Genomic DNA, 27,657 nt, shown 5'->3' with positions numbered 1-27,657 from the left:
TGGGCAACATGTTGACTAAATTGTGCATGCGAGACATCGATTCACAAATTTTCGAATTTTCTGAAGAAGGGCCTCAGATTTCAAGGACTAGCTATGCAACATTGTCACAGAGACGTTAGGTTATCAAACGTTTTGTGTATGGTCGGTGACAAAACGTCTTTATTGATTTTCACAAAACTAAAAGACATTCCTTCAGCGTTGCCGTGAAGAGGGGGGTGGAATTTCTGAACGGAATCGTGAATGGGGAAGAAACACGTGTGCTGTATGTTAACTGTGAAAGTAAGGAACTGTCCAAACAGTGCAAGCGATCTCCTTCTCCCAATAACTCTATCCAATATGGTTACATTTTTTTGAGATCGCAAAGGAATGGTGACGATACTGGCGTGAAAATACTGTGGTGGCACATGTTTCTTGACTCTGACTAATCAAAGTTCGAAGGTTAATCCAAAACAAACAGCGAGGAATGATTACCGAAGGGATCAATTTCCTTCACGACAAAGTGACTTCATATGTTTCCTGACTGACTCTAATCAAACTTCGAAGATAAATGCAGAACAAACAGCATGGGATGATTACCGAAGGAATCATTCACCTTCACGACAATGCACGATCCCATACCTGGAATCGCACCAGAGAAAAATTCACACTTTTATGGCTGCCACGTTTCAACATCCTCCCTACAGGCCGAACTTGTTACCAAGCGGCTTTCATTTCGTCACTAAAATGAAGGCTTGGCGGGCTACTCAACCGTTCACGACCGACGATGAACTCAAGTACGCTGTCAAGAGGTACCAGGTGGCACCATTATTTAATGCAGGGATGAAGAGGCTGGTATCGCGGTACGACAGCTATTTGAATTTGGATGGTGACTACGTGGAAAAGTAATGACAACATGTAAGTACGGACTGTCTAAAAGAAATTGTACGCAGGGTGTGTGTGTGTTTGGGGGGGGGGGGATAAGTCCAGATATTGTGATCATTGGTACCTTAATATGTACCTACTTCAGTGTGTTAGTTGTTTTTTAACAGTCTTCCTGCCACGCGGGATTAGCCGAGCGGTCTAGGACGCTGCAGTCATGGACTGTGCGGCTGGTCCCGGCAGAGGTTCGAGTCCTCCCTCGGGCATGGGTGTGTGTGTTTGTCCTTAGGATAATTTAGGTTAAGTAATGTGTAAGCTTAGGGATTGATGACCTTAGCAGTTAAGTCTCAAAAGATTTCACACACATTTGAACATTTGAACAGAACAGTCTTCCTGGAAACGAGTCACATACTACCAGATGTTTTCTCCACAGTCACAACAGCACTGTTAAGTGGACAATGCCTGTTAATATATGCTAACCGTTTTCTTTTATTAGGAGGTACTAACCAACCTGCAAAAATACTGTTGTTAATAGCATTAATTATTAGTCTGAAAATGAAGTAAATAGTGATATAACGACGTTCTGTACACAGTCCTCAGCATCTAATAAAATTATATGCAGTGAGACCCTAACACCTTGTATATTTTTCTTTTCTTTTTCCCTTTAACCACATGACCAGAGCAATATGCTGTATGCATCCTATTGTTGACACTCGCAAATAATGCGATAGCTGTAACCTTCTGAAGTTCATGAAATCTGTTAAGGAAATAAAATTTCTTATATGAAACTGGTTGCAGATTACGAACTATCGATAGCTCTCATAAAATACGAAATTAGTCACGACGTTTAGTATTGTTTGCGACTGGGAATCTGAATAAATCATTACTCTACTTGTTATAGCCGTAGAGATACGGCACGCAGTGTATCTCCTGACAAATGGCACTCACGCTTCTTGAAGAATATCCTGGGCTCCGCGGCGTCGTGCCGCGGTTCGACGGTAATGAGGGCGCCGCCATCTTGCGAGATGGCGCGCGGCGAGAGGCGCAGCACGGCGCCGCCGAACAGCGTCTCCGGCAGCTGCAGCGTCAGGTCGTGCGTCTGCAGGAAGGCCGCGCCCTTGTCGTACAGCGCGTCCGTCACGCCGGCGAACGTGTCGACGGACGACGACCGCCCCGCCTCCGTTTCGTCGTCGGTGTCCTCCACTTCGTTGCTGCCCCTCGAGTATTTGTTCTCCACCAGGTCGCCATTCCTGGTGAAGACGAGGCTGTCGGTGATGTGCAAGTCACCGACGGTGCTAACAGTCCTGTCCAGATACAGAAAGACGTTCTTCTTGACGCAGCGCAGTCCCAAGTCCGACCCACAGCTGGTGAAGAGCTGCCGCCACAGTGCGTTGTCGCCGTACAACCATGTGCTTCCGTTCCCGTTACTACTGTTGCCACTCGATCCTCCCATCCGCGGCGCCGATAGCTTCACGAACGCTTCTACTACTTTCCCGAGGATCGTAAGTCCAGAGTGCTTCTGCTTGTCTAGCCTATCGATTTCACTGTCCACTTGGTCCTCGGCATCATTCTGTCCTCTCGCGGCAGTGAGCAGCAGACAGGAGACGAACAGCACTCGCCACAGAGACGCACCGCGAGACCACCCGACACTCCCGCTCATGGTTCCGCTCGGCGGATCCGGCAAGTGTTAGTGAGCCAGTACGGACAGGTGGCAGCGCCGTTGCATGCTGCCCGCGCTCGGACAGCGTCTTCGGCCAGAGTTACCGGCCAGCCCCGCGCCCGCTGGTTTTAACGGCGACGCGTTTCGCAACCGCACTGCAGGCAGAGAGATTCCAGCAGCCGGCGGAGCTTGTGTACCGCGTGTCGGCCGGCGGAGAAGTGCCTCCTCCTTCCTCCGCCGCGCCGCGCAGAGTAGGCCGCACCGCCGAGTGGGGAGCGCGCCGTCTCCGCCAGGCGAAACTCGGCCTTATCGCTCCTAAGCAGGTGCCGTGCAACTGACCGGTGTTCACTCCACTGTCAGTAAGGTCTAATATCCCTGCCACTTCCACGGACGAGAAATAAAAATAAAAAATTAGCTCCCAATACCCCAAAGATTTTCCCCCAAGTCCCAAATTCCCAGAAAAGTGAATAAGCGAACGAAGTTCCATTTCTCACTATTATTAGGACAATAACAAGTAATTAAATCAGGAATCTAAGACTTGACAATTTAGAAATATAAAATGAAAGATTAAATTTCAGTAAAATTAAAATCAAAATCATAATAAATCGCGAAATAAGCATAAATTAACATTCGCAAAGTAGAACCAACGATCCCAAAGAATACTCCGTGTGAGTACTCTTTGGGAATCGTGGGTAATGACTAAGTATAATTCAATGCATTGTCACTACGTTACGAGAGTTAGCCGAAGCAGGTCATATATTTGAATGCTCGTACATGTAGGCGCGCTTAGATTGTTTTTGAGATTGAATAATTGCGATCTATTATGACGCAGTAATACGATCTTCTGACTTCAAATATCACGGCATTACAATTCGAACGGAGGGCTTTTAACTACTAAAATAAAGTGAACTTTTAACTAGATAATTGAACTAAACATTACTTAGACAGTGCTTTAGGCAACGAACACTGATAGACAATTTTCATTCATAATAGCCAGTGGTTTATGGAACTTCAGTGATAGGTCAAAAGCATATAATTTAAATCCCCCCAATACCTGGGAAAGTTTTCTTCTCAAGGCTCGGTTAGGAAGTGACTGATATTGTGCAATAAAACACACTCTCGTGCCAAGTCGTGCATTTGTGATTTAAAATTCCATCAAATTATTGACATGAAACTCCCGAGTAATAATTACGCGCAGCGATAATATTTGACTGTAGCGCTCGGCGCTTGTGTAGAATCTTTGACTCAAATAACAAACCCACTGTTACGATTTCTTAGATACTTGAAATTACGACCAGCTTGTAGGGAATTTGTTGTGGATGTGACTGTATTGGTTTTATCATTAATATTTCATCATTAATCAGTTAAACATCGATTGCGAACGATTAATTACGATTCTTGGTGAAGTAAATATCTCACGCACGTCGACATTTCGGTTCAGCACTGTTATTTTGTGTAACTTCGTCTTCGTAACTTGATAACGATCTCAACACTCTACCGATTGTCGCCGAGTTTTAGCCGAGGCCAAGTACAAATCAAACCAAATCATCAAGAAGAAGATGCGTTATACGGTGTCCTGTTCAGTACGCCACGTACAAACCCACGATGACGTGAAGTTACAACAAGAATAATGGATATAAAAATGGCTGACCAAATCTACCTATGTAAGATACTTAGTCACGATTTGGAGTCCAGACTGGACTCTTCACTGATCACATATAAAACATCTGAATGACAGGATTTCACTCAATGAGATTTCTTATGATCTGTCTCTACTCATTTGACCGTGCACATTTTATCGCTCCCGAACTACAATGAGTATTTAACTGATAGTGAGCAAAGGGTCATATGCGGCTCTCATCATTTGTGATTCGGGACAAAGTGCTGCTGGCGTATTAATGACTTCCCATCTTAGAAGGGAGCTCACAGAGTTTTAATTAACACCTCAAAAATTACCAAGCTACGACCACGATACTTGGTGATGATGTTGGTGACACTTTTTTCCCAACGATGGATAACTTGGTGGAGACCTTGGTTCTACACCGTCTAGTCACGTTAATGTGACCACTTGCTCTGGCGTGCCACAGGGGAGTGTTATGGGACCATTGCTTTTCACAATATATATAAATGACCTAGTAGATAGTGTCGGAAGTTCCATGCGGCTTTTCGCGGATGATGCTGTAGTATACAGAGAAGTTGCAGCATTAGAAAATTGCAGCGAAACGCAGGAAGATCTGCAGCGGATAGGCACTTGGTGCAGGGAGTGGCAACTGGCCCTTAAAATAGACAAATGTAATGTATTGCGAATACATAGAAAGAAGGATCCTTTATTGTATGATTATATTATAGCGGAACAAACACTGGTAGCAGTTACTTCTGTAAAATATCTGGGAGTATGCGTACGGAACTATTTGAAGTGGAATGATCATATAAAATTAATTGTTGGTACGGCCGGTGCCAGGTTGAGATTCATTAGGAGAGTCCTTAGAAAAAGTAGCCCATCAACAAAGGAGGTGGCTTACAAAACACTCGTTAGACCTATACTTGAGTATTGCTCATCAGTGGGGGATCCGTACCAGGTCGGGTTGACAGAGGAGATAGAGAAGATCCAAAGAAGAGCGGCGCGTTTCGTCACAGGGTTGTTTGGTAAGCGTGATAGCGTTACGGAGATGTTTATCAAGCTGAAGTGGCAGACTCTGCAAGAGAGGCGCTCTGCATTGCGGTGTAGCTTGCTGTCCAGGTTTCGAGAGGGTGCGTTTATGGATGAGGTATCGAATATATTGCTTCCCCCTGCTTATACCTCTCGAGGAGATCACGAATGTAAAATTAGAGAGATTCGAGCGCGCACGGAGGCTTTCCGGCAGTCGTTCTTCCCGGGAACCATACGCAACTGGAACAGGAAAGGGAGGAAATGACAGTGGCACGTGAAGTGCCCTCCGCCACACACCGTTGGGTCTCTTGCGGAGTGTAAATGTAGATGTAGATGTAGGTTGTATGGTGCTAACAACACGATAGATGTGGCTCCACAGGTTGACGATTGGTTTTAAAAACGGTCGTTTGGTGGTCTGGAGAGTACAGTAAACTGATCCTGGTGCTCTTGGAAATAATCACGTACACTAGGAGCTATGCTTCACGTCGCATCGACCTTCTGGTAAATACCGTCGTGCTGAGGAATGACAAACTGCCTATAGGAAAGGACATAGGACTCAAGGATGGATGCGTACTTGTGTTCATCCATCGTGCTTTCCAGAAAATCGAGATCACCCAGGGAATGCTATGAAACCATTCCGCATTTACTGTATTGTGCAAGACGGTAAAGTTGAACTCATTCCTGGTTGTCTGATTGACTTGACTGATGATTTAGTTAGAGCTCAGTCTCTACGGCGTCTGTTCGTATACAGTAACAGGGCTCAGGTGTCTACTGAATTTCCGAGGTGAAGAAATTATGTGTAGAAACAATTACTTTTCTTCTTGAAAATTCACTTTCAAAATTTGAACGAGTAAGTTGCAGGTTCTCCCCAAGGTTCCAGTACACACTTGTCAGCTTACTTTACGTGAATCATACCAACACATAAACTTCGTATTTAGTTGTGACTAAAATAAAACTTCAACTAAACTTTTGTTCATTTAAATAAACTTCGTTATACTGTCGTAGCTGTTAACAATTAAAATCTTTCTTTTACCATCGTAAGACACCTTCTCTTTGTAGATATTTTAACATAAAAAGTTCAGTAACTGAGAATTACATGTACTTTTTCCGCGTGTCTATAATACGTCCGTCTCTCTCCTCTGACACAGCAAACAGAAGTAGTTTACCAATTATCAACGTTCGACTCACACTGGAATGTAATCATCTTTTTAAACAGTTGTATCACACAAGAACGACCTGTCGTATCTTCTCCCACTGGGCACAAAACTCCATTTCACACGTTGTCTCATGATATACCACAATAGTCGCACGTGGAAGCGAAGTTTTTACTGTCCTAAACACTTTGCTATCATTCAAACGTATACCAGTCTCTTCGTGGGTGACGCGAATGTTCCACAATACACAGATCTGTGAAGTTGTTATTGATCATAGAGCGTTCTTTAGACAACTGTTCATAGAAAATCTTATTTCAGTTATAGTTTATCTCATTGAAGAATAAAGACATTAATCTTCTAATTTTCTTTTTTACCAAGGACGGAAGTTTATTGCAGCTAGTGCCATTTATTAGTTCTCAAAACCGTTAGTGCTGCCAGGGACTAGTTGCACTGGACCTTCAAGCGTTTCTAGATGCAAATCCTTAAAACCTTGGAAATAGGCTCTTCTGCCTTAGTTTACATATTATAATAATTCATTTATTACTTGAATACTATTGCAACAATTATTGTGGATTACAGTATAGTACTGTGATCAGTTTCACTAGAAAAGCAGAATGCACACATTGGCGTCATACATACACAGTAATACATTATTGTATACATAGTCAAGGTTACATAGTCAAGGTTACATAGTCAAGGTTCTTTCCTGTAGTTGTTGTAACAGTCTCTGGTGGATGCAGGTTCCTTTGCATATCGTTTCAAATATTTATTTAAATTGTTTTTTTCTGAGGTAGGCGCAGTTGGATGTTGGTGACTGGATGTCGGACTGAAGAGGTGTGGCTTTGGATTTCGGAAGGATGAGTGGTCAGACACCTTCGGTGCTGCTGAGGTATGGAATGGACAGGAACAGGGTGACTGAATTCCACTCCGACATCAATTGCGGGTAATATGTGCAACAAATTTTCGAACGATCGTCAGTACTAAACTGCAGGACAATTGAAAGAAAACGTATTAGCAGGTATCATTGGTCTACTGACTGAATTCTCGAATTCGGACGGTTTATTCGTTCTCATTATGTTATTTCGATTATCCTTTTCCTTCTACATGCGCATCCCTTGAACTACTCATTAATCTGACTCAGACTGACACTTTCTCTGTGAGTAAACTTACTTTTGAGTAAAAGTCTTTACTTTTCAATCAGTAAGTCCTTGCGATTTACATTTTCTTATAAAACAGGAAAGCAGCAGAATATTTTCGTGTATTGTCCTCAGTCCAGCAAACTTCCACACGCTTTTTTTCTGTACGTACAGTATTTTCGTGTGTCAGTGTACGCCAAGATTCTCTCTGCTGTTGTGTATCGTAATTACAATGTTATTTAACTTTTCATCTTGCAACACTTCTTCACTCGAAGCTCAAGGCGGATTTTTTTTGTTTCTTATTCGTTTTGAAAACGATTACATCTTGATCATCTATTTCACCATTTCACAGAACTTTTGTAATGATTAAGAAACTTTAATGAAACTACCACGTTCAAACCCTCAAACTCAGAGAATTATGGACCATATTTCATAAAAAGCCACCACACCCAGAGCCAATGTTTTTAAATACTGGTACTACGCTCCGAGGACCTTTGGTCTAGAAATTCTGTACAATCCACATTCCTTGACCTATTCATTAGTCTGACTCAAACTAACGCTTCCTCTACGAGTACATTCACGTATGAGTAACAGTCTTTCGTTTCAAACATTAATTCTTTCTGACTCCTTTATGTGAAAGTATACGTTGTCTCGAAAATAAAAATCTTCAATTGGTCTCATCCTGAACTTTTATTCTGAATCTCTAGAATCAAGAAAAAAATTTAATAACTGTATTTTGCTGAAAAACTTAAGAAAATAGTGGATTATTATTATACCATATTGTTTTCTCACCTCAGGTCTTAAAGAAACAGATTAATTACAGATACATTTACATACACATATACAAAACAGTTTCAGTTAATAGGTACCTCATTGGTTTTCTTGAAATGAGTGGTAATTACCCTTTTTATACTACACTTTTCTTTATTTACATATTAAGTTCATTGCAACTCCATGCTGTTCGTACTTACACATGCTCTTATTATTGTCCGCTTCTGGGTTCATTCTGCTTATTTCACGTCGTTCACTATTATTTTGTAAAAGTTTTTTAAGCATAAAAAGTCTTCAAATCGTGATGGAGACTCAGCCTTTTAAAGCGTTACGTTCATGGATACGCCAGCAAATATACTCCAGGATGCGGACATCTCATTATTTCGAACGATCGCTAATAAAGAAGTTGCCACTTCTTATTTCATCTATGTAATAATGAGGCACGTTGGTACTTTTTCTCAAACCTTAAATTGTTACAAACGAATCCGTTTCTTGTTACAGATTTCTGTCCTTCTGATTGCCTTGTTTGTAATATTGATCAAAGCCTATCTGATCTATTCCCGCAGTATTTTATCATTCTCTATTCAGGAAAATTTATCTATCCATTCGTTCCTCTCTTTCCTTTGAAACATCAATTTTGCTGGAGTGAACTGAGTTCTCTTATGTGGCATATTCTTCATTATTTCTTCACAATTTTGTATGTATTCGGTCCATAGAGAATGCCATTTACTACATCCCCATAAATTTATTCATTTCTCTGAATGTCTTTCCTACGGAACTGTGTTCCAGGTGATATCTGGATGTTAGAATTTGACAACTTTGATGAAGTACCAGAGTAGTTCTCCATCGTAAACAAGTGAAATTGGCTGCATTATCTGACAAAATTGCTTGCACTTTCCCAACATGCGGAATATAGTCATTTACCAAATGGATTATAATTGGTTTAGTAGTTGCTGTCTCAATTAGATATATTTTAAGATACTTCAAAAAGGTGTCTGAGAATAACACAACATATCTGCATCCTCCTCTAGCCCTGGGGAGGGACGCAGATATCAACTGATACAATGTCGAATGATTTTTTTGGGAACTATCGGTTGTAAAAGTCCTTTACTTTCTCTATTACTGGTTTGTGACTTTTGATACATTACACACGTTTTTATTGTTTGTTGAATTTTATTCCTAAGATCCAGGAAATAACAATAAGTTTTCAGTTTGTTTGCACACTTCAAGAAACGAAAATGGCCCCAGGCATAGTAAGTGTACGATATTACCTTCTCTTCGTATTCTGCTGTAATACAAACACACTAGCTCCCAGGCTGATCATTCGCCCCATGGAAAATTACCCCCTGCACTATTTTATAATACTGTTTGCTTTAGATTCGTTCCTCTTGCTTAAATTTTCTTCGCATGGTAGACTTACGTACATCCGAATCTTGTAGGTTCGACATGTTTCTAAATAGCTCTAAATAGTGTTTCTGGTATCATCGTATCTTTCATTAACAACACAGAAAATTACGTCATTTGATCTGGCATAGTGCTTTCTGGTTCTAAGTAAGCTGGTGATCTGGATAAAGCATCCACAATAATATTCGCCTTGCCCTTAATATGAACTATGCAAAAGTCATATTCTTGCAATGCTGATGTCTACCTGGCCAATCTACGGTGTAGATGCTTGCCTGTTTGTAGAAAACTTGGAGCTTGATGATCATTGTACACAGTCGTCCTTGCTCCATACAGATATTAGTGGAATTTGCTGAATACCCATACAAGTACCAGAGCTCCCTCTACAGTTGTTGTGTACGAGTCTTCACCAACTTACAGAGTCCGTCTCGTGAATGTAATAGTACATAATGTGAGTTTTCCATCAGTTGGCCTTTTCTGAAATATGCATGCGCCAAATAGAATAGTTAATGAGTCCGTTAAGAAACCAAATTCCAGTGACATGTCCTGTATGTCAGCTCGCACATCAAGCTGTAGCGCCACCAAAGTTTGACAGGTTTGCTGCTGGAATCCTTAGCTCTGTCCTCCCTTATGCCCCCACTGACGACGCAAGTCATACCCCCACCCTTCTACTACTTTGGGAGCTTTCACATTGAACACAGCTATGTTCGTATCGCAGTATCACCGACGAAACAGGCGTCGATGCAAGATAAAAATCATGTCCTACAGCAGAGACCAAAAGCCCTCAGGTTAATTGGAAGGTGATGTGGCTGACGATAGACGTGGTTACACTGGATACAGACGTCCGATCCACATGGTACATCACAGTCAACGGTAAACAGATCAACCGATCACGCCTCCACAAGATAAATATGGCGGAATCGCCTCTATGTGTAGACTGCGGAATGCCAGACACGGACGAACACTGTTTCACATGTGGCGCGGCAGAAGACGTATGGCGCTTGGTGCGACAAATTTTGTCGTATTTTCTACGAGTGACTCCGGAACACATTACACCTTGGTTTCTACTATTTCCGGATAGACAGTACTTCCCTCGCATCGAAACCAACGCAGTCACATGGATCCGTGGACATGCGGTACGCTACTCATTTCACGATGGACCTAAAGATGTATTCGACTTTTGAAACTACCTACAAGAACGTCATTGCAAGATCATACGGAACCCAAAATACGGACAATATTTTTCTAATTGCTAAGGGAGTGCCCTACGCGACCCTCCACGCAGCTGGATCGTCAACAGGTAGGAGAAGACACCCATTGACTGAGCTGACAAGACTATGTCCGATTCTCGGTGGAATAACATACGACAGACTTGAAGACGTATCTGGATGACGTAGCATAAGGAGAGTAGTGACACACCCTTCTGCATCATGTACGCAGAGCCTTTTTTCGTTTTCCCCATATATTACCTCGGTCTAGGAACGTGCTGAGATATTGTTTTGTTTACTCAAAGCACGATGCGGTGCTGGGTACATTTAGTTTTGTCGCAAAAAAAAGATAGATAAAAAAATATATGGATAGAGCGTCTGCCATATAAGCAGGAAATCGCGGGTTCGAGTCCCGGTCGGGGCACACATTTTCAACTGTCCCCGTAAACTTATATCAACGCCTTTAAGCAGCTAGGGGTATTCATTTCATTGTAAAAAACAAATTACCAGAATTACCACACAACAATCAATGCTACCATTGGGCTGCACCAATTTGTTTGGATTCTATAGCGCGATTCTGTAGCGCTGGGTTTCAGTATACGTCAAGACTGCAGACAGGTGTTGTTGTTGTGGTCTTCAGTCCTGAGACTGGTTTGATGCAGCTCTTCATGCTACTCTATCCTGTGCAAGCTTCTTCATCTCCCAGTATCTACTGCAACCTACATCCTTCTGAATCTGCTTGGTGTATTCATCTCTTGGCCTCCCTCTACGATTTTTACCCTCCACGCTGCCCTCCAATACTAAATTGGTGATCCCTTGATGTCTCCGAACATGTCCTACCAACCGATCCCTTCTTCTAGTCAAGTTGTGCCACAAACTCCTCTTCTCCCCAATGCTATTCAACACCTCCTCATTAGTTATGTGATCTACCCATCAATCTTCAGTATTCTTCTTTAGCACCACATTTCGAAAGTTTCTATTCTCTTCTTGTCTAAACTATTTATCGTTCATGTTCCACTTCCATACATGGCTACACTCCATACAAATACCTTCAGAAACGACTTCTCAACACTTGAATCAATACTCGATATTAACAAATTTCTCTTCTTCAGAAACGCATTCCTTGCCATTGCCAGTCTACATTTTATATGCTCTCTACTTCGACCTTCATCAGTTATTTTGCTCCCCAAATAGCAAAACTCCTTTACTACTTTAAGTGTCTCATTTCCTAATCTAATACGCTCAACATCACCCGACTTAATTCGACTGCATTCCATTATCCTCGTTTTGCTTTTGTTGATGTTCATCTTATATCCTCCCTTCAAGACACCATCCATTCCGTTCAACTGCTCTTCCAAGTCCTTTGCTGTCTCTGACAGAATTACAATGTCATCGGCGAACCTCAAAGTTTTTATTTCTTCTCCATGGATTTTAATACCTACACCGGATTTTTCTTTTGTTTCCTTCACTGCTTGCTCAATATAAAGGTTGAATAACATCAGGGATAGGCTACAACCCTGTCTCACTCCCATCCCAACCACTTCTTCCCTTTCATGTCCCTCTACTCTTATAACTGCCATCTGGTTTTTGTACAAATTGTAAATAGCCTTTCGCTCCCTGTATTTTGCCCCTGCCACCTACAGAATTTGAAAGAGAGTATTCCAGTCAACATTATCAAAAGCTTTCTCTAAGTCTACAAATGCTAGAAATGTAGGTTTGCCTTTCCTTAATCTAGCTTCTAAGATAAGCCGTAGGGTCAGTATTGCCTCACGTGTTCCAATATTTCTACGGAATCCAAACTGATCTTCCCCAAGGTCGGCTTCTACTAGTTTTTCCATTCGTCTGTTCGGTAATTTTCACATCTGTCAACACCTGATTTCTTTGGGATTGGGATTATTATATTCGTCTTGAAGTATGAGGGTATTTCGGCTGTCTCGTACATCTTCCTCACCAGATGGTAGAGTTTTGTCAGGACTGGCTCTCCCAAGGCCGTCAGTAGTTCTAATGGAATGTTGTCCACTCCGGTGGCCTTGTTTCGACTCAGGTATTTCAGTGCTTTGACGAACTCTTCACGCAGTATCATATCTCCCATTTCATCTTCATCTACATCCTCTTCCATTTCCATAACATTGTCCTCAAGTACATCGCCCTTGTATAGACCCTCTATATACTCCTTCCACCTTTCTGCTTTCCCTTCTTTGCTTAGAACTGGGTTTCCATCTGAGCTCTTGATATTCATACAAGTGGTTCTCTTTTCTCCAAAGGTCTCCTTAATTTTCCTGTAGGCAGTATCTATCTTACCCCTAGTGAGACAAGCCTCTACATCCTTACATTGGTCCTCTAGCCATGCCTGCTTAGCCATTTTGCACTTCCTGTCAATCTCATTTTTGAGACGATTGTATTCCTTTTTGCCTGCTTCATTTACTGCATTTTTATATTTTCTCCTTTCATCAATTAAATTCAGTATTTCTTCTGTCACCCAAGGATTTCTACTAGCCCTCGTCTTTTTAGCTACTTGATCCTCTGCTGCCTTCACCACTTCATCCCTCAAAGCTATCCATTCTTCTTCTACAGTATTTCTTTCCCCCATTCTTGTCAGTTGTTCATGTATGCTCTTCCTGAAACTCTCTACAACCTCTGGTTCGTTCAGTTTTTCCAGGTCCCATCTCCTCAAATTCCGACCTTTTTGCAGTTTCTTCAGTTTTAATCTACAGTTCATAGCCAATAGATTGTGGTGAGAGTCCTCATCTGCCCCTGGAAATGTCTTACAATTTAAAACCTGGTTCCTAAATCTCTGTCTTATCATTATATAATCTATCTAATATAGTATCTCCAGGGTTCTTCCAGGTATACAATCTTCTTTCATGATTCTTGAACCAAGTGTTAGCTATGATTAAGTTATGCTCTGCGCAAAATTCTACCAGGCGGCTTCCTCTTACATTTCTTAACCCCAATCCATATTCACCTACTATGTTTCCTTCTCTCCCTTTTCCTACTCTCGGATTCCAATCACCAATGACTATTAAATTTTCGTCTCCCCTCACTACCTGAATAATTTCTTTTATCTCATCATACCTTTCTTCAACTTCTTCATCATCTGCAGAGCTAGTTGGCATATAAACTTGTACTACTGTAGTGGGCATGGGCTTCGTGTCTATCTTGGCCACAATAATGCGTTCACTATGCTGTTTGTAGTAGCTTACCCGCATTCCTATTTTTTATTCATTATTAAACCTGCTCCTGCATTACCCCTATTTGACTTTGAATTTATAACCTTGTATTCGCCTGACCAAAAGTCTTGTTCCTCCTGCCACCGAACTTCACTAATTCCCACTATATCTAACTTTAACCTATCCATTTCCATTTTTAAATTTTCTAACCTACCTGCCCGATTAAGGGACCTGACATTCCACGCTCCGATCCGTAGAACACCAGTTTTCTTTCTCCTGATAACGACGTCCTCCTGAGTAGGCCCCGCCCGGAGATCCGAATGGGGGACTATTTTACCTCCGGAATATTTTACCCAAGAGGTCGCCATCGTCATTAACCATACAGTAAAGCTGCAAGCCCTCGGGAAGAATTACGGCCGTAGTTTCCCCTTGCTTTCAACCGTTCGCAGTACCAGCACAGCAAGGCCGTTTTGGTTAGTGTTATAAGGCCAGATCAGTCAGTCATCCAGACTGTTGCCCCTGCAACTACTGAAAAGGCTGCTGCCCCCCTTCAGGAACCACGCGTTTTTCTGGCCTCTCAACAGATACCCCTCCGATGTGGTTGCACCTACGGTACGGCTATCTGTATCGCTGCGGCACGCAAGCCTCCACACCAACGGCAAGGTCCATGGTTCATGGGGGGAGGAGGGGGCAGGTACAAAAATTAATTAGGAAATATTATTTTCTCGAGATGGCAGAACTTTATGATTGCCTCTTGTATTTATGAACTGTTGCGCGTATCCGCAAATATAAATTCTGTATCAGTTACAACTTGTGTTACAGAACACAATGTCTGTGAACATGAAATCTATGCGCTGCAGACTAAAAATTCTTTGTGGAAAAAACTTCCAGGCTGTGGCTATGCCATGTCTCCATAACATCCTTTCTTTCAGGAGTGCTAGTGCCACAAGATATCCAGGAGAACGACTGTGAAATTTAGAAAATTGTAAATGAAGCACAAGCAGAAGCAAAGCTGCGAGGGCGCACCGTGCATCGTGTACAGCCAGTAGAACACTTGCCAAGAAAGCAAAGAAGCCAAATTCGAGTCCTGGTCCGGCACACAGTTTCAATCTGCCAGGAAGATTTGTACTGTTGTACTGACCGTGTATTAAAAAATGTGAACGGAAATATTTCAACCACCGAAAATTTTTCGTCAGTCTAAGGCATTTGAGTGGGCAAAGCAAAACATTCTTTTGGACAAAAAATATAGCTTTCGAGATACAAAGAGTAACTCGCTCATATTTAACTGATAGGAAGCGAAATGTCATGTTAGCTCATGAAGATCTCATATTAACGCGAGTGGGAACAATTACGCTTGCTAAATATAACTGACCTCTCGTCTTACACTGATAAAGCTGTAATAATGCTCTTTGTTGGCGACGCATGCATCGTAATGAAGTCCAACAGAACTGCAATAATAGAGTGAACTATAAAGAAATATCCGTATGTATTCTTAAATTTTACAAGGTTCGCATACTCGCCCTGACAGAACACTCAGTACCGTTGGTCGCTATATGTCACCATATGGCAATGGATTCATTCGGATGCCGTACGGAGGGACTGAAGTCAGCCCTCTCGGTCGTTGTCGGTTTCCTGGACTTCCGAGCCGCCACTTCTTACTCAAGAACCTCCTCAATTGACGTCAGTGGATGAGTCCTCCCACCAGTCGTTCTTATCTTGTTCACGTTGATGTTGGCTCCTTAGGGTCCTGTAAATTAACTTAATGCATTGGTTTACCTCTTTTGTTCACCCCAGTTTTGTAACAGTTACCTATTTCACATTTCTTTCGTCTCTTTACTTCTGCAAGGCAATTAATTTCTATTACTTCTCTTGTCAACTCGTTATTGCTCGCAAATAGTTATTAAGTTATTTCTTTAAAACGTATCTGCAACTGCAGAACAAACGGCGTTATAGAGTCACATGTTATGCTTAGAACATGAAGCACTTTCAAAATTTCAGATAATAATTTTTGCAGCAGATTAGAAAGATACTTACCATGAAAGAAGTAGGGGAAAGAAGTGAACGTAGAGTAGAGAAATCTTATATTGTGTTGTTGTCTTCACTTCAAAGACAGGTTTGATGCAGTTCTCCATGTTACTCAATCATGTGCAAGCCTCTTCATCTCTAGGTAACTACTGCAATCTGCATCCTTCTGAATTTGTTTACTGTGTTCATCTTTTGGTCTCCAAAAATGGTTCAAATGGCTCTAAGCACTATGGGGCTTAACATCTGTCCCCTAGACGTAGAACTACTTAAACCTAACGAACCTGAGGACATCACACACATCCAAGCCCGAGGCAGGATTCGAATCTGCGACCGTAGCAGCAGTGCGGTTTCGGACTGCAGCGCCTAGAACTGCTCGGCCACAACGGCCGTCTCTTGGTCTCCCTCTACGACTTTTACCCACACACTTCCCTCCAATACTAGATTGGTGATCCCTTGATGTCTCAGTATTTCCTACCAAACGATCCCTTTTTCTAACCAGATTGTCCCACAAATTTCTTTGCTCCCAATTCTGTTCAGTACTTCCTCATTAGTTGTGTTCTACCCATTCAACCCGCGAGCACTCACACTATGAGCATTCTGCTCACACAAATTTTAAAACAATGGGCATTTTGTCAACAATGCTTTCAGCGTTTTCGTTCGCTCAGTAGCTGGGTTTTGTACGTCCCCCGACCCGCGTAAACTGTTGCTATTTCGCCAGTGTCGCTCGCAGACATCATTTGGTTGGACCGATCATCGCCGTGCGGCATTTTGCTCATTGTGCGAGTGTTGACGTAAGTATATATTTTGTTATTCATATTCCTTAAAATGTAATTTTATGTGCATTGCTCAGGGTTTATTGTGTTTTTATTATTTACGACAGCAAGGTATCTATCTAATGAGTAAACTAACATTATTTTGTATTTTTATAGATGAATAGACCAGAAGAAAGAATTTTGGCGTGGTAGGAAGAAGACGACCTAGACGATGTTGCAGTAGCATCTGTTAGAGCCGATAATTTCGAAAGTGACCTAGACAGTGAACACAGCGAGCACCTTACCGAAACTAAATAGTCATCAGATGAAAAAATGAAATGAGTGTTTGGCGTCATTGGCCAGGAGGCCCCTTACGGGGCAGGTCCGGCCGCCTTGGTGCAGGTCTTATTACATTCGACGCCAGATTGAGCGACCTGCGCGCCGGATGGGGATGAAATGACAATGAAGACAACACAACACCCAATCCCTAAGCGGAGAAAATCCCCGACCGGGCGGGGAATCGAACCTGGGCGCCGTAAGACGGCAGTCCTTCACGCTGACCATTCAGCAATCGTGGCAGACTCATCAGATGAGGATGAGGTGGAAATGTCTTCCATCCCAGCACGAGGTCAGTTATTTTGCATAGGCCAAGACAAACTATCGAAGTTGAGTTACAATTCAGGATGTTACATTGTGAGGATAATGTCTCATGGTATTGTTATTGGTAGACATGAGATAAAAGCTGTGGCAAAAGACGCTGGAGACATTGTAGACTGTTTTCTTCTTTTTGTGAAGAAATGCTGACTGACATAGTAATGTATACGAATATTCATATTAGAAAACTCAAGGCTAGGTTTTTAAGAGCGAGGGATTATAAAGAGATTGATATTATAGAACTGAAAGCTTTTAGTGTCATTTTATACATGACTGGCATAAAAAAGAGTCATTTGAATGTGCAGGAAGTTTGGGACAAGGACGGTACAACTCCTAATATTTTTCGAGGCTTTATGAGCAGTAGTAGATTTCTTTTTCTGATGACCACTTTAAGGTTTGACGATATTGAAACACGCTCAGAGAAGTCTAAGTTTGACTATCTCACCCCAATTCGTGAAATATTTGATTCGTTTGTCGCAGTGTCGATCGAATTATCAGGTAGGAGAAAGTGTAACAATTGGTGAAATGTTAGAAGCACTTCGATGCTGCTGAAAATTCTGTACGTACATAGCAAATAAACCGGCCAAGTACGGAATCAAGGTGTATGCTTTATGTAACTGATATTCTTTTTCCACAATTAATGTAGAAATTTGCCCAGGCAAGCAACCAAACGCATCGATAACACTGCATCTGCTGTCCTGAATCGTTTATCACAAGGTACATTATACACTGGTAGAAATATATAACGACTGATAATTATTTTATCTTGATTCCATTGGCTGACAAATTGATGAGCAAACAAATAACTTTAGTTGGTACTGTCAGGAAGAATAAGAAAGAAATCCCTCCTTTGTAGGTAGATACTAAAATAAGATCACCATCCAGTAGTATATATGTTTTTCATGAGAACAAGGTTCAGGTTTCCTATATACCAAAGAAAAAAAGGAAAAAAAATTGTGCTTATTGTAAGTACCCTCCATGACAATGATCAGATTGATCCAACACCTGGGGAACATGCAAAATACGAAATCATCACGTATTATAATCGGACAAAAGTAGGTGTCGATGTGGTGGATCGACTAAAGAAGAATATTCATTGGCTGGAGTAACATGTAGGTGGCCACTGAGATTATTTTTTTTAAATTTTAAATATTACTGGCTTACTGCCTATTGGCTTCTGTCTCGGGTTCTTCGGCCAACGTTCATCTAATGATTTTTCCGACGTTTCGCCAGCACGAGTGGCTGGCATTGTCAAAGCTTCACCCTCCATTGCCGGTGCTGAACTGGAGCGGAGCTTGCGGCCGCAGACTATATGTACCTGGCGCGCCAACGTCGGAAAAATCATTAGATGAACGTCGGCCGAATAACCCGAGACAGAAGTCAATAGGCAGTTTGTCAACAAGTGGCCACGAAAGCCTTAACAATTTTGTATTACGCCTCTACGGGGAGGAGATTTGCAGATTGTACCGACGCCTTGACCAACGACGGAAGAAGATAGCGCGACTGATGTCCTCCCTCGCCTTTCTGTCACGGTGCCGAGATGAATGTGCTACACCGAAGTTCTTGAGATGTGAGCGCCTATTCACCACCGCCCAAGCACATCGTATCTACGACAGAATGGAACGAGCTTTTCTTCGTGAGCGAATACATACAACACGAAGAGACTTGGCAAGAACGGATCACAAACTTCTGGACATATTCTATCAACTAAGTTGAAGAATGCATCGAGACGACTGGTACAAGATCGACAGCATCACTCACAGGAGCATGCAGAACGAACTCGAGCGCTGCACCGAGCGACAGAAGAAAAAGTTTGAAAGATGCCGGAAGCAGACCGACAAGGCGATTCACGACATGTCACACACAGTGGTCAACATCACTGAACGACAATTGACTGAAGAGGAAGTATCTGTTCTTCAAAAAGGAGGGAATTTCGCTATCATCCCGAGAACTATACCTATGGAGGACATCATTGCCAACACCGAAGCAGCCATTCGGACCCATCCTTGTGAAAGGGCAGAGGAAATACGCAGTGAAACAGCCAGGATACTGCGCCGAGCAAAACCACCAGCTTGCAACCTGAAGAAAGAAGAGGTACAAGCCATTAAGAATCTCAACCCCGACAGGAGTATATTGGTACTGCCTGCCGATAAGGGGAACGCGACCGTCGTAATGAAGACCGAAGATTATGAGCAAAAGATCCGAGACCTATTAGATCCGACGACGTACCGAAAAGTAAACGCAGATCCGACGCAGCGTATCACTCGGAATACGAATCGATTAATCAAGACGTCTTCTCTGCCGGCGGACATACAGAGAAACCTGCGCAACACAGAAGTCCGACCACCTCGGCTGTATGGATTACCCAAGATCCATAAGAACAACGTTCCACTGAGACTGATCGTTAGCGCTCCTGGCTCACCGACATATAAACTGGCAAAACACTTGGCCTCTCTGCTCCAGCCACACGTGGGGAAGACCGACACATACATTAAGGACTCAGGACATTTCATTGAGAAGCTGAAGAAACTGAAACTTGCACCAAACGACATCCTGGTCAGCTTTGATGTTGCTTCGTTATTTACGAAAGTGCCACTCAGTGACGCTCTGGAGCACATCGGTTCCATTTTCCCGCAAGACATCAGAAAGCTCTTCCATGCATGTCTCACCGCGAGCTATTTCACGTGGAATGGCGATTTCTACGAACAGCTGGAAGGCGTCGCTATGGGTAGTCCTCTCAGTCCAGTGGTGGCTAACTTCTTCATGGAACAATTCGAAGCATAGGCACTGGACTCCGCCACTTGCAAACCTAAGGTGTGGTACAGGTACGTCGATGATACTTTCGTGGTGTGGAGCCATGGTGAAGAACAGCTCGGTGACTTCCTAAGACACTTGAACAGTCTCCATGCCAACATAACATTTACCATGGTAGTAGAAAAGGACAAGAAACTGCCATTTCTAGATCTTCTGCTCACAAGGGACGGCGAAAACCTGGGACACAGCGTGTATTGAAAACCGACACACACGGACCGATACCTGCACAAACTGTCAAACCACCACCCGAGCCAGAAAAGATGCATGATCAGTACGCTCGTAACGAGAGCAGGACGAATATGTGAGCCGCAACACCTCAAACGAGAAATGCAACACCTGGAGACTGTCCTGAGGAGCAATAGGTACTCCACAAATTATATTAGAAGTGTAACAGAGCCAAACACTCGGCGAAGTAAGGAACCAGAAAAAGAAATGTCGGGTACTGCCTTTCTGCCATACATTCCCAGAGTGACGGACAGAATCGGCGGTATATTGCGCAAACATGGCGTAAAGACGATTTTCAAACCAACAAGGAAGTTCAAAGAGTGTCTTAGATCGGCGTTGCAATGTCGGGAATATACCGTATACCATGCACATGCGGAAAAGTTTATGTCGGAATGACTGGACGATCCATTAACACCAGGATCAAAGAGCATAAGCGACATTGCAGGTTGGGGCAGGTGGAGAAATCGGCAGTGGCAGATCACGCACTGAATGAGACCGACCACGTAATAAAATTCGCTGATACGGAAGTTCTGGCTGTAGAGAAGCACTATCACACGCGCATGTTCAGAGAAGCTATAGAAATACAAAAACACGCGAACAGTTTGAACAAGAAAGAGGAAAGCCTTACGGTAAACGAATCCTGCTCAGATATATGACGAAGATTAAGTCTCAAAAGTTAAATAATAAGAAATACTTGTTTTCTTTGTTTTTTCAATGTTTTTATAAGTGCGTCAGAAGACTGGCGGTTGTTGTTGTCCTAATATTATCACCAACAATATAGATAAACTCATTGTTGTGCACTGCAAATAAATAAATTACTTACTAAAATATGAGTGTTTTGTTACAAAAATAGAAAAAAAACATAATAATTTACATATTTTAGGTACATTTCAGTCTGCTTGTTGAGTGTGAGCAAAGTGCTTGACACGAGAGCAAACTTTTAAAGGCGCGAGTTCTCGCGGGGTATCTTCAGAATTCCTCAGTAGCACCATATTTCTCTTCTTGTCTAAACTGTTTATCGTCTCTGTTTCACTTTCATACATGGTTGCACTTTGTACCAATACTTTCATAAAATACTTCTTGACACTTAAGTCTATACTGAATGTTAACAAATTTCTCTTCTTCAGAAATGTTTTTCTTGCTGTTACCAGTGTACGTTTTATGTCCTCTTTACTTCGGCCATCATCGTTATTTGCTGCCCCACTAGCAAAACTCATCCACCACTTTAAGTGTCTCGTTTCCTAATCCAGTTCCCTTAGAATCACCTGATTTAAATCTACTTCATTACACTATCCTTGTTTTTCTTTTGTTGATGTCCATCTTATAACCTCCATTCAAGACGCTGTCAACCCCATTCAACTGCTCTTTCAAGTCCTTTCCTGTCTCCAACAGAATCAAAATGTCAGTGGCAAACCTCAAAGTTATTATTTCTTCTCCCTGAACTTTAATTCCTATTCCAGTTTTTTCTTCGGTTTCCATTACTGCTTTGCTCAATGTACAGAGTAAAAACATTGGTGATAGGCTACAACCCTGTCTTACTCCCTCCTCAAACACTCCTTGCCTTTAATGCCCCTCAACTCTTGTAACTGTACAACTTGTAAATAGCCTTTATCTCCTCATATTTTGCCACTGGTTCCCTGCAGAATTTCAAAGAGAACATTGCAGTCAACAATGTCAAAAGATTTCTCCAAGTCTACAAATGCTACTAAGTAGGTTTGCTTTTCCTTGAACTATTTTTTATGCGAGGTAGTATGGTCAATATTGCCTCACGTGTTCCTACACTTCCCTGAAAACCAAACTGATCTTCCCCATAGTCTGCTTCTACCATGTTTTTCCATTCATCTGTAAGGAATTCGTGTTAGTATTTTGCAGCCGTGACTTATTAAACTGATAGTTCGGTAATTTTCACACCTGTCAGCACCTTCTTTCTTTGGAATTGGTATTATTATACTCTTCCTGAAGTCTGAGGGTATTTCACCTGTCTCATACGTCTTGCTCACCAGATGGAAGAGTTTTGCCATGGCTGGCTCTCCCAAGGCTGTCAGTAGTTCCATAGGAATGTTGTCTATCCCGGAAGCCTTGTTTCGACTTAGGTATTTCAATGCTCTGTCAAGTTCTTCACGCAGTATCATATCTCCCATCTCATCTCCACCTACATACTCTTACATTTCTTTAATACTGTCGTCAAGTACATCTACCTTGTATAGACCCTCTGTGTACTCCTTCCAAATTCCCTTCTTTGCTTAGGACTGGTTTTCCATCAGAGATTTTGATAGTCACACGCCTGCTTCTCTTTTCACCAAAGCCATCTTTAATTTTCCTGTAATCTGTATCTATCATTCCTCTAGTGATGCATGCATCTATATCCTTACATTTATCCTCTGGCCGTTACTACTTAGCCATTTTGGACTTCCTACGAATCTCATTTTTAGACTTTATATCCCCTTTCGCTTGCTTCATTTACTGCATTCTTATAGTTTCCCATTTCATCAATTAAATTTAAAACCTCTTGTGTTATCCAAGGATTTCTATCAGGTCTGATCTTTCTACCTATTTGATTCTCTGCTGCGTTTACTATTTCATCTCTCAAATTTACTAATACTTCTTCTACAGCATTTTTTCCCCTGTTCGTATCAATTGTTCCCTGATGCTCCCTCTTAAAATCTCAACCTCTGATTCTTTCAACTTATCTAGATTCAATCTTCTTTATTTCCTACCTTTTTCCAGTTGCTTTTGTGTTAATCTATAGTTAATAAACAGTAAATTGCGCTCAGAGTTTCTGGAAATGTCTTACAATTTAAAATCTGGTTCTGAAATCTCTATCTTATCATTACATAATCAATCTAAAACCTCCCGGTGTCTCCAGGTCTCTCCATGTAAACAACCTTCTTTCATGGTTCTTAAACCAAGTGTTAGCTATAATCAAATTATGTATTGTGCAAAATTCTACCAGACAGCTTCATTTTTAATTTATTTTCCCTAGTTCATATTCACTTACTATTTTTCCTTATTTTCCTTTTCCTATTATCAAATTACAGTCCCCCATCACTATTAAATTTTGGTCTCCCTTAACTATCTGAATAATTTACTTTATCTGACAATACAGTACTTCAGTATCGCCATCATCAGCAGAGCTAGTTGGCATACAAACTTGTACTATTGTGGTGAGTTAGATGTTCGTGCCTATCTTGTCTACAATAACAGATTCTCTATAGTGTTCACAGCAGCTTACGCACATTCCTGTTTTCTTATTCATTATTAAACCTACACTGACATTGCCCGCACTCGATTTTGTATTTATAACGTCGTATTCGCTTCACCAGAAGTCCTGTTCCTCCTGCTACCGAACTTCACTAATTCCCACTATATCTAACTTCAACCTATCCATTTACCATTTTAAATTTTCTAACCTACCTGTCCGATTACGGGATCTAATATTTCACGCTCCGATCCGTAGAATTCCAGTTTTAAAATGGCTCTGAGCACTATGGACTTAACATCGGAGGTCATCAGTTCCCTAGAACTTAGAACTACTTAAACCTAACTAACCAAAGGACATCTCACACATCCATGCCCTAGGCAGGATTCGAACCTGCGACCATGGCAGTCGCACGGCTCCGGACTGAAGCGCCTAGAACCGCTCGGCCAGCGCGGCCGGCAATGCCAGTTTTCTTTCTTTTGATAACGGTATCCTCCTGAACAGTCCCTGCCCAGAGATTCAAATTGGAAACTATTTTACCTCCAGAACATTTTACCCAAAGAGGTTGCCATCATCATTTTACTGTATAGTAGAGCTGTATGCCCTGGCTGCTGCCACTCTTTATCAAACAAATGACTGTTTGGCCTCTCAACAGTTACTCCTCCGTTGTGGTTGTACCTACGATACGGCTACCTGTATCGCTGAAGAACGGAAGCCTCCCCACCAACAACTTGGTCCTTGGTTCGTGTGGGGAGAGGGTGAGGGGGTGGGGGGTGGAGCATGAATCTTGCGTTTAACAAAAACGGACTTACGTAGAATATGACAACAATATTGTTCTCCCCAAGATTCAACATCTACCAAACGATTTCTACGTTCCAGAAGGAGATTTCACTCTGCAGCGGAGCGTGCGCTGATATGAAACTTCCTGGCTACGTTATTCAAATCTCTTACACCACAGTGCACCAAGATTTAACATCACCATCTCCCTGTGAAGTTTGTTTCGAGGTAGTTACATTACACATTCCATTATCCTAGAGAAATGTGCAATTTCTTAGATAACACTTTCCATATATTTTATATATGGACTACTACAGTATCATCATGAGTGTACACACTTCTGAAAGATAAAAGATCAGGACGCGTCACACGGAAGGGATGGCGATGGAAGAGATGCAAGTGTCGACACACTGATTCTCTCGTTCTGCAGTAAGCCATGTCCATAACATGAGAGTATACTGTAATATTAAAACACAAGACATCCATATCTGCTGAAGTTACGCAAGTTCATCATCTGTTCTTATACACAGAAAAAGTTTTCGGTCTTCTCGTGAGATAGGAAGTAAAACATGAGAATACCAGGAAAAAAATCTGTCGGGAACGTAACCAAGAATAACAATATGGACTAAGCATACCATTACAATTTCTTGATGCTACCCTAGAGCTACAGATGATCAAACGAGAGATAATACTCGTAATTCTGATGCAGAACTGCTATCAAAGATTCAAGATAGGGTCCTTATAATGAGCTGCCGTTAGGCTTAGATGATAGTAAACAGAACGAACAACAAACCAGTATAGATGTTACGAATAACAGCTGGCTCCCAGCGGCAATTGAAAGAGAAAAAATTCGTGCAACAGCAAGACATTCAGATGACCTGTTTACAGAGATTAATAGTTTATATCCGTATTCTAGATACATCAGGGACAAGAAAACTCAGTGATTAGGCATTAAAGTTTAACCTGCGAGTATAGTGTAACGCGCAGCGCATTTGCTTGTGAGAAAGCACTGTAAGCGAGGCCAAGATCGAATACGGACGCAGGGTTAACGACCATGGCTCGTGCGTGGGATAGCCTCAGTGTGGTTTTTAGCTGATTCCCCACATTCGTTTAAGTAAAAGCGGGGCTGGTCCCCAATTTCGGCCTCAGAAAATACGTTAGACAAACAGTCAATCTACGATACACACAGAATAAAGTTTACACATTTCATCGACGGGGAGCGCTTCAAACGCCCCTCTTTCCGGTAACCGACGGCTCGAAGGATATCTGGCCGCAAAGTGAAATAAAATAAATTTTCTAAATCTTGCGTAAAGAGCACCCTGTGCTAGTCGGAATTAACGCTAAGTAAGAACAAGAATAGGCTATAGAGCAAAAGCCGAAAAATATTAATAGCCTGCAAACTGTATGCATACATATGAGCATGATAGGGTGTGGCTCAGTTAGGAATAGAAAGTACATGGTCCAAGCACACTGATGTGGGCACCGTCTATGTCCGACGTCAATGTGCAATAACCATCCACAGACGGCGGGTGCAAGCACTACCAATGTAGGGCGTATCAAAAGTATCCGGGGGCAGCGGAAACAGTGCAATCCCTGGTCGGTCTCGTCAAAGGCACAATGGACCAACACAGGTTTGCATCTGTTCTTGAGAACCACGTCCATGTCAGTGTGTAGATAGTTTTTTCCTCAGCACGATGGCACCCACCTGCAGGACACTGCAACGTGTTACACAGCTCGCAGTGTACCTGCGTAGCTCGAAGAGCCCCAGGTTGAGTTTAGTTTATCGTACTCCCTTGGCCACCAGACTCCTTGGATTTGAGCCCAGTCGAGAATCTGTAGGATAATCTAGATATGGCTGTTCGCATCGTAGAACTTCAACCAAGAAGTCTGGCCCTCTTCCCTGTTGGTACCATCGAGAACCTCATTGACTCTCTACCTGCACGTCTCGAGGTGGTCCAGGCTGTTAAAGGTGGTTATTCCGACTTTCGACAGGTGGTCACATTAATGTGAGAGACAACGAGCATTGGAAGTCCAACAAGACAGTGATTAAAACTGCCACGTCAGACACTTCACAAATTTTTGACTGGCTAAATGAGTCAACCAAAGATACTTATTTAAAGACAAATGATGTAATTGAACAGGTGAGGATTTTCACCATACTAGCAAACGCACGGAGCAGGGTAGCGGTCGGAGTAGTGGGCTCTAGTAGAGGAAGATTTTAAGTCAGTAATTATTTTTTATTTCCGAGAGGCTTCCACAAAATAAATGTGGCAAAATCATTTAAAACAGATATTCCAGTTAGTTAAATGAAGTTTAACCAAAACCCTCCGAACCAACCAAATCATAATTAAATTTAAAAAATTAGTGAAGCAAGCAATCAACTGAAATCAGTTAAAAGTATCTTTAAAGTCTTGCCTATTATGGCTATAGTTTCAAGTAGGAAATTACAGTTATCAAAATAATTTAGAGTTACCGAAGCAGTTTTAAACCAACAAAAGAACAAAGTGCCATTCTTTATTTTGATAAAATCGCATAAGACCCGGCTTTCAGGAAGTATATCCTATCTTCAGGTGCCTGACTGCGTACGAGAAAATCGTTTTTCAAAGGAGGAATGTAAAGAATAAGTTATTGTTAGTGTTAATTCTTTGTGATATTATTATTTTTTCATAATATTACACCATCTGTAGCAGTCTTCTGTGTAAGAGGCTTCAGTGTTGTTAGACAAAGTTTAATAACTTTTTAGCTCTATCTACTAATTTTAAATTACTATTTTAGTATTTCCTCCCTTTCAATTATTACATGACATCAGATTACATTAGTTATGCAATACTGCCACCTGGTGGCATGTTCGGTGATATGTGAAGCCATGTACCTAGTGCCAGTCAGTTTGTTTGCTATCTTGATCTGGTTAACTTTCATTGACCCTGTGACATGACATTATGACTTAGGTTTTACTCAGATTGATGCACCGATGTTTGTACAGTATGTTTTACAGTACCTTAAGGATGTTAATACTGTTAAAACTGTCTGACGCATTCTCTTAATTTGGACACTACTTGTTTGTATGATGATATGTACTACTAACTGCTGATGCATAATTATTCATGTTAATGCTATTGTATTCCGAAATATTTCTGACTTGTAACTATTTATAACAATCTACAGATATGAAGTTGACCGTTTAAGCGGTTAAAATTAGTGAT

At 41.8% G+C, this 27,657-nt stretch overlaps 1 protein-coding gene across 1 annotated transcript in view; it reads right to left on the bottom strand.

The window, feature by feature from the left end:
- LOC126176055 (uncharacterized) overlaps positions 1 to 2,717 on the bottom strand; it is a 186,368-nt gene extending 183,651 nt beyond the window's left edge. The window contains exon 1 of the mRNA XM_049923187.1: positions 1,807 to 2,717. Coding sequence (XP_049779144.1) covers positions 1,807 to 2,518 — 712 coding nt within the window. The 5' untranslated portion in view covers positions 2,519 to 2,717. The remainder of the gene's footprint in view (positions 1 to 1,806) is intronic.
- Positions 2,718 to 27,657: the final 24,940 nt, after the last annotated feature.

Source organism: Schistocerca cancellata, chromosome 3 (genome assembly GCF_023864275.1).
Source record: "Schistocerca cancellata isolate TAMUIC-IGC-003103 chromosome 3, iqSchCanc2.1, whole genome shotgun sequence".
In the NCBI taxonomy this organism is placed as follows: Eukaryota; Metazoa; Arthropoda; class Insecta; order Orthoptera; family Acrididae; genus Schistocerca; species Schistocerca cancellata.
This window is presented reverse-complemented; position numbering and strand designations above follow the sequence as displayed.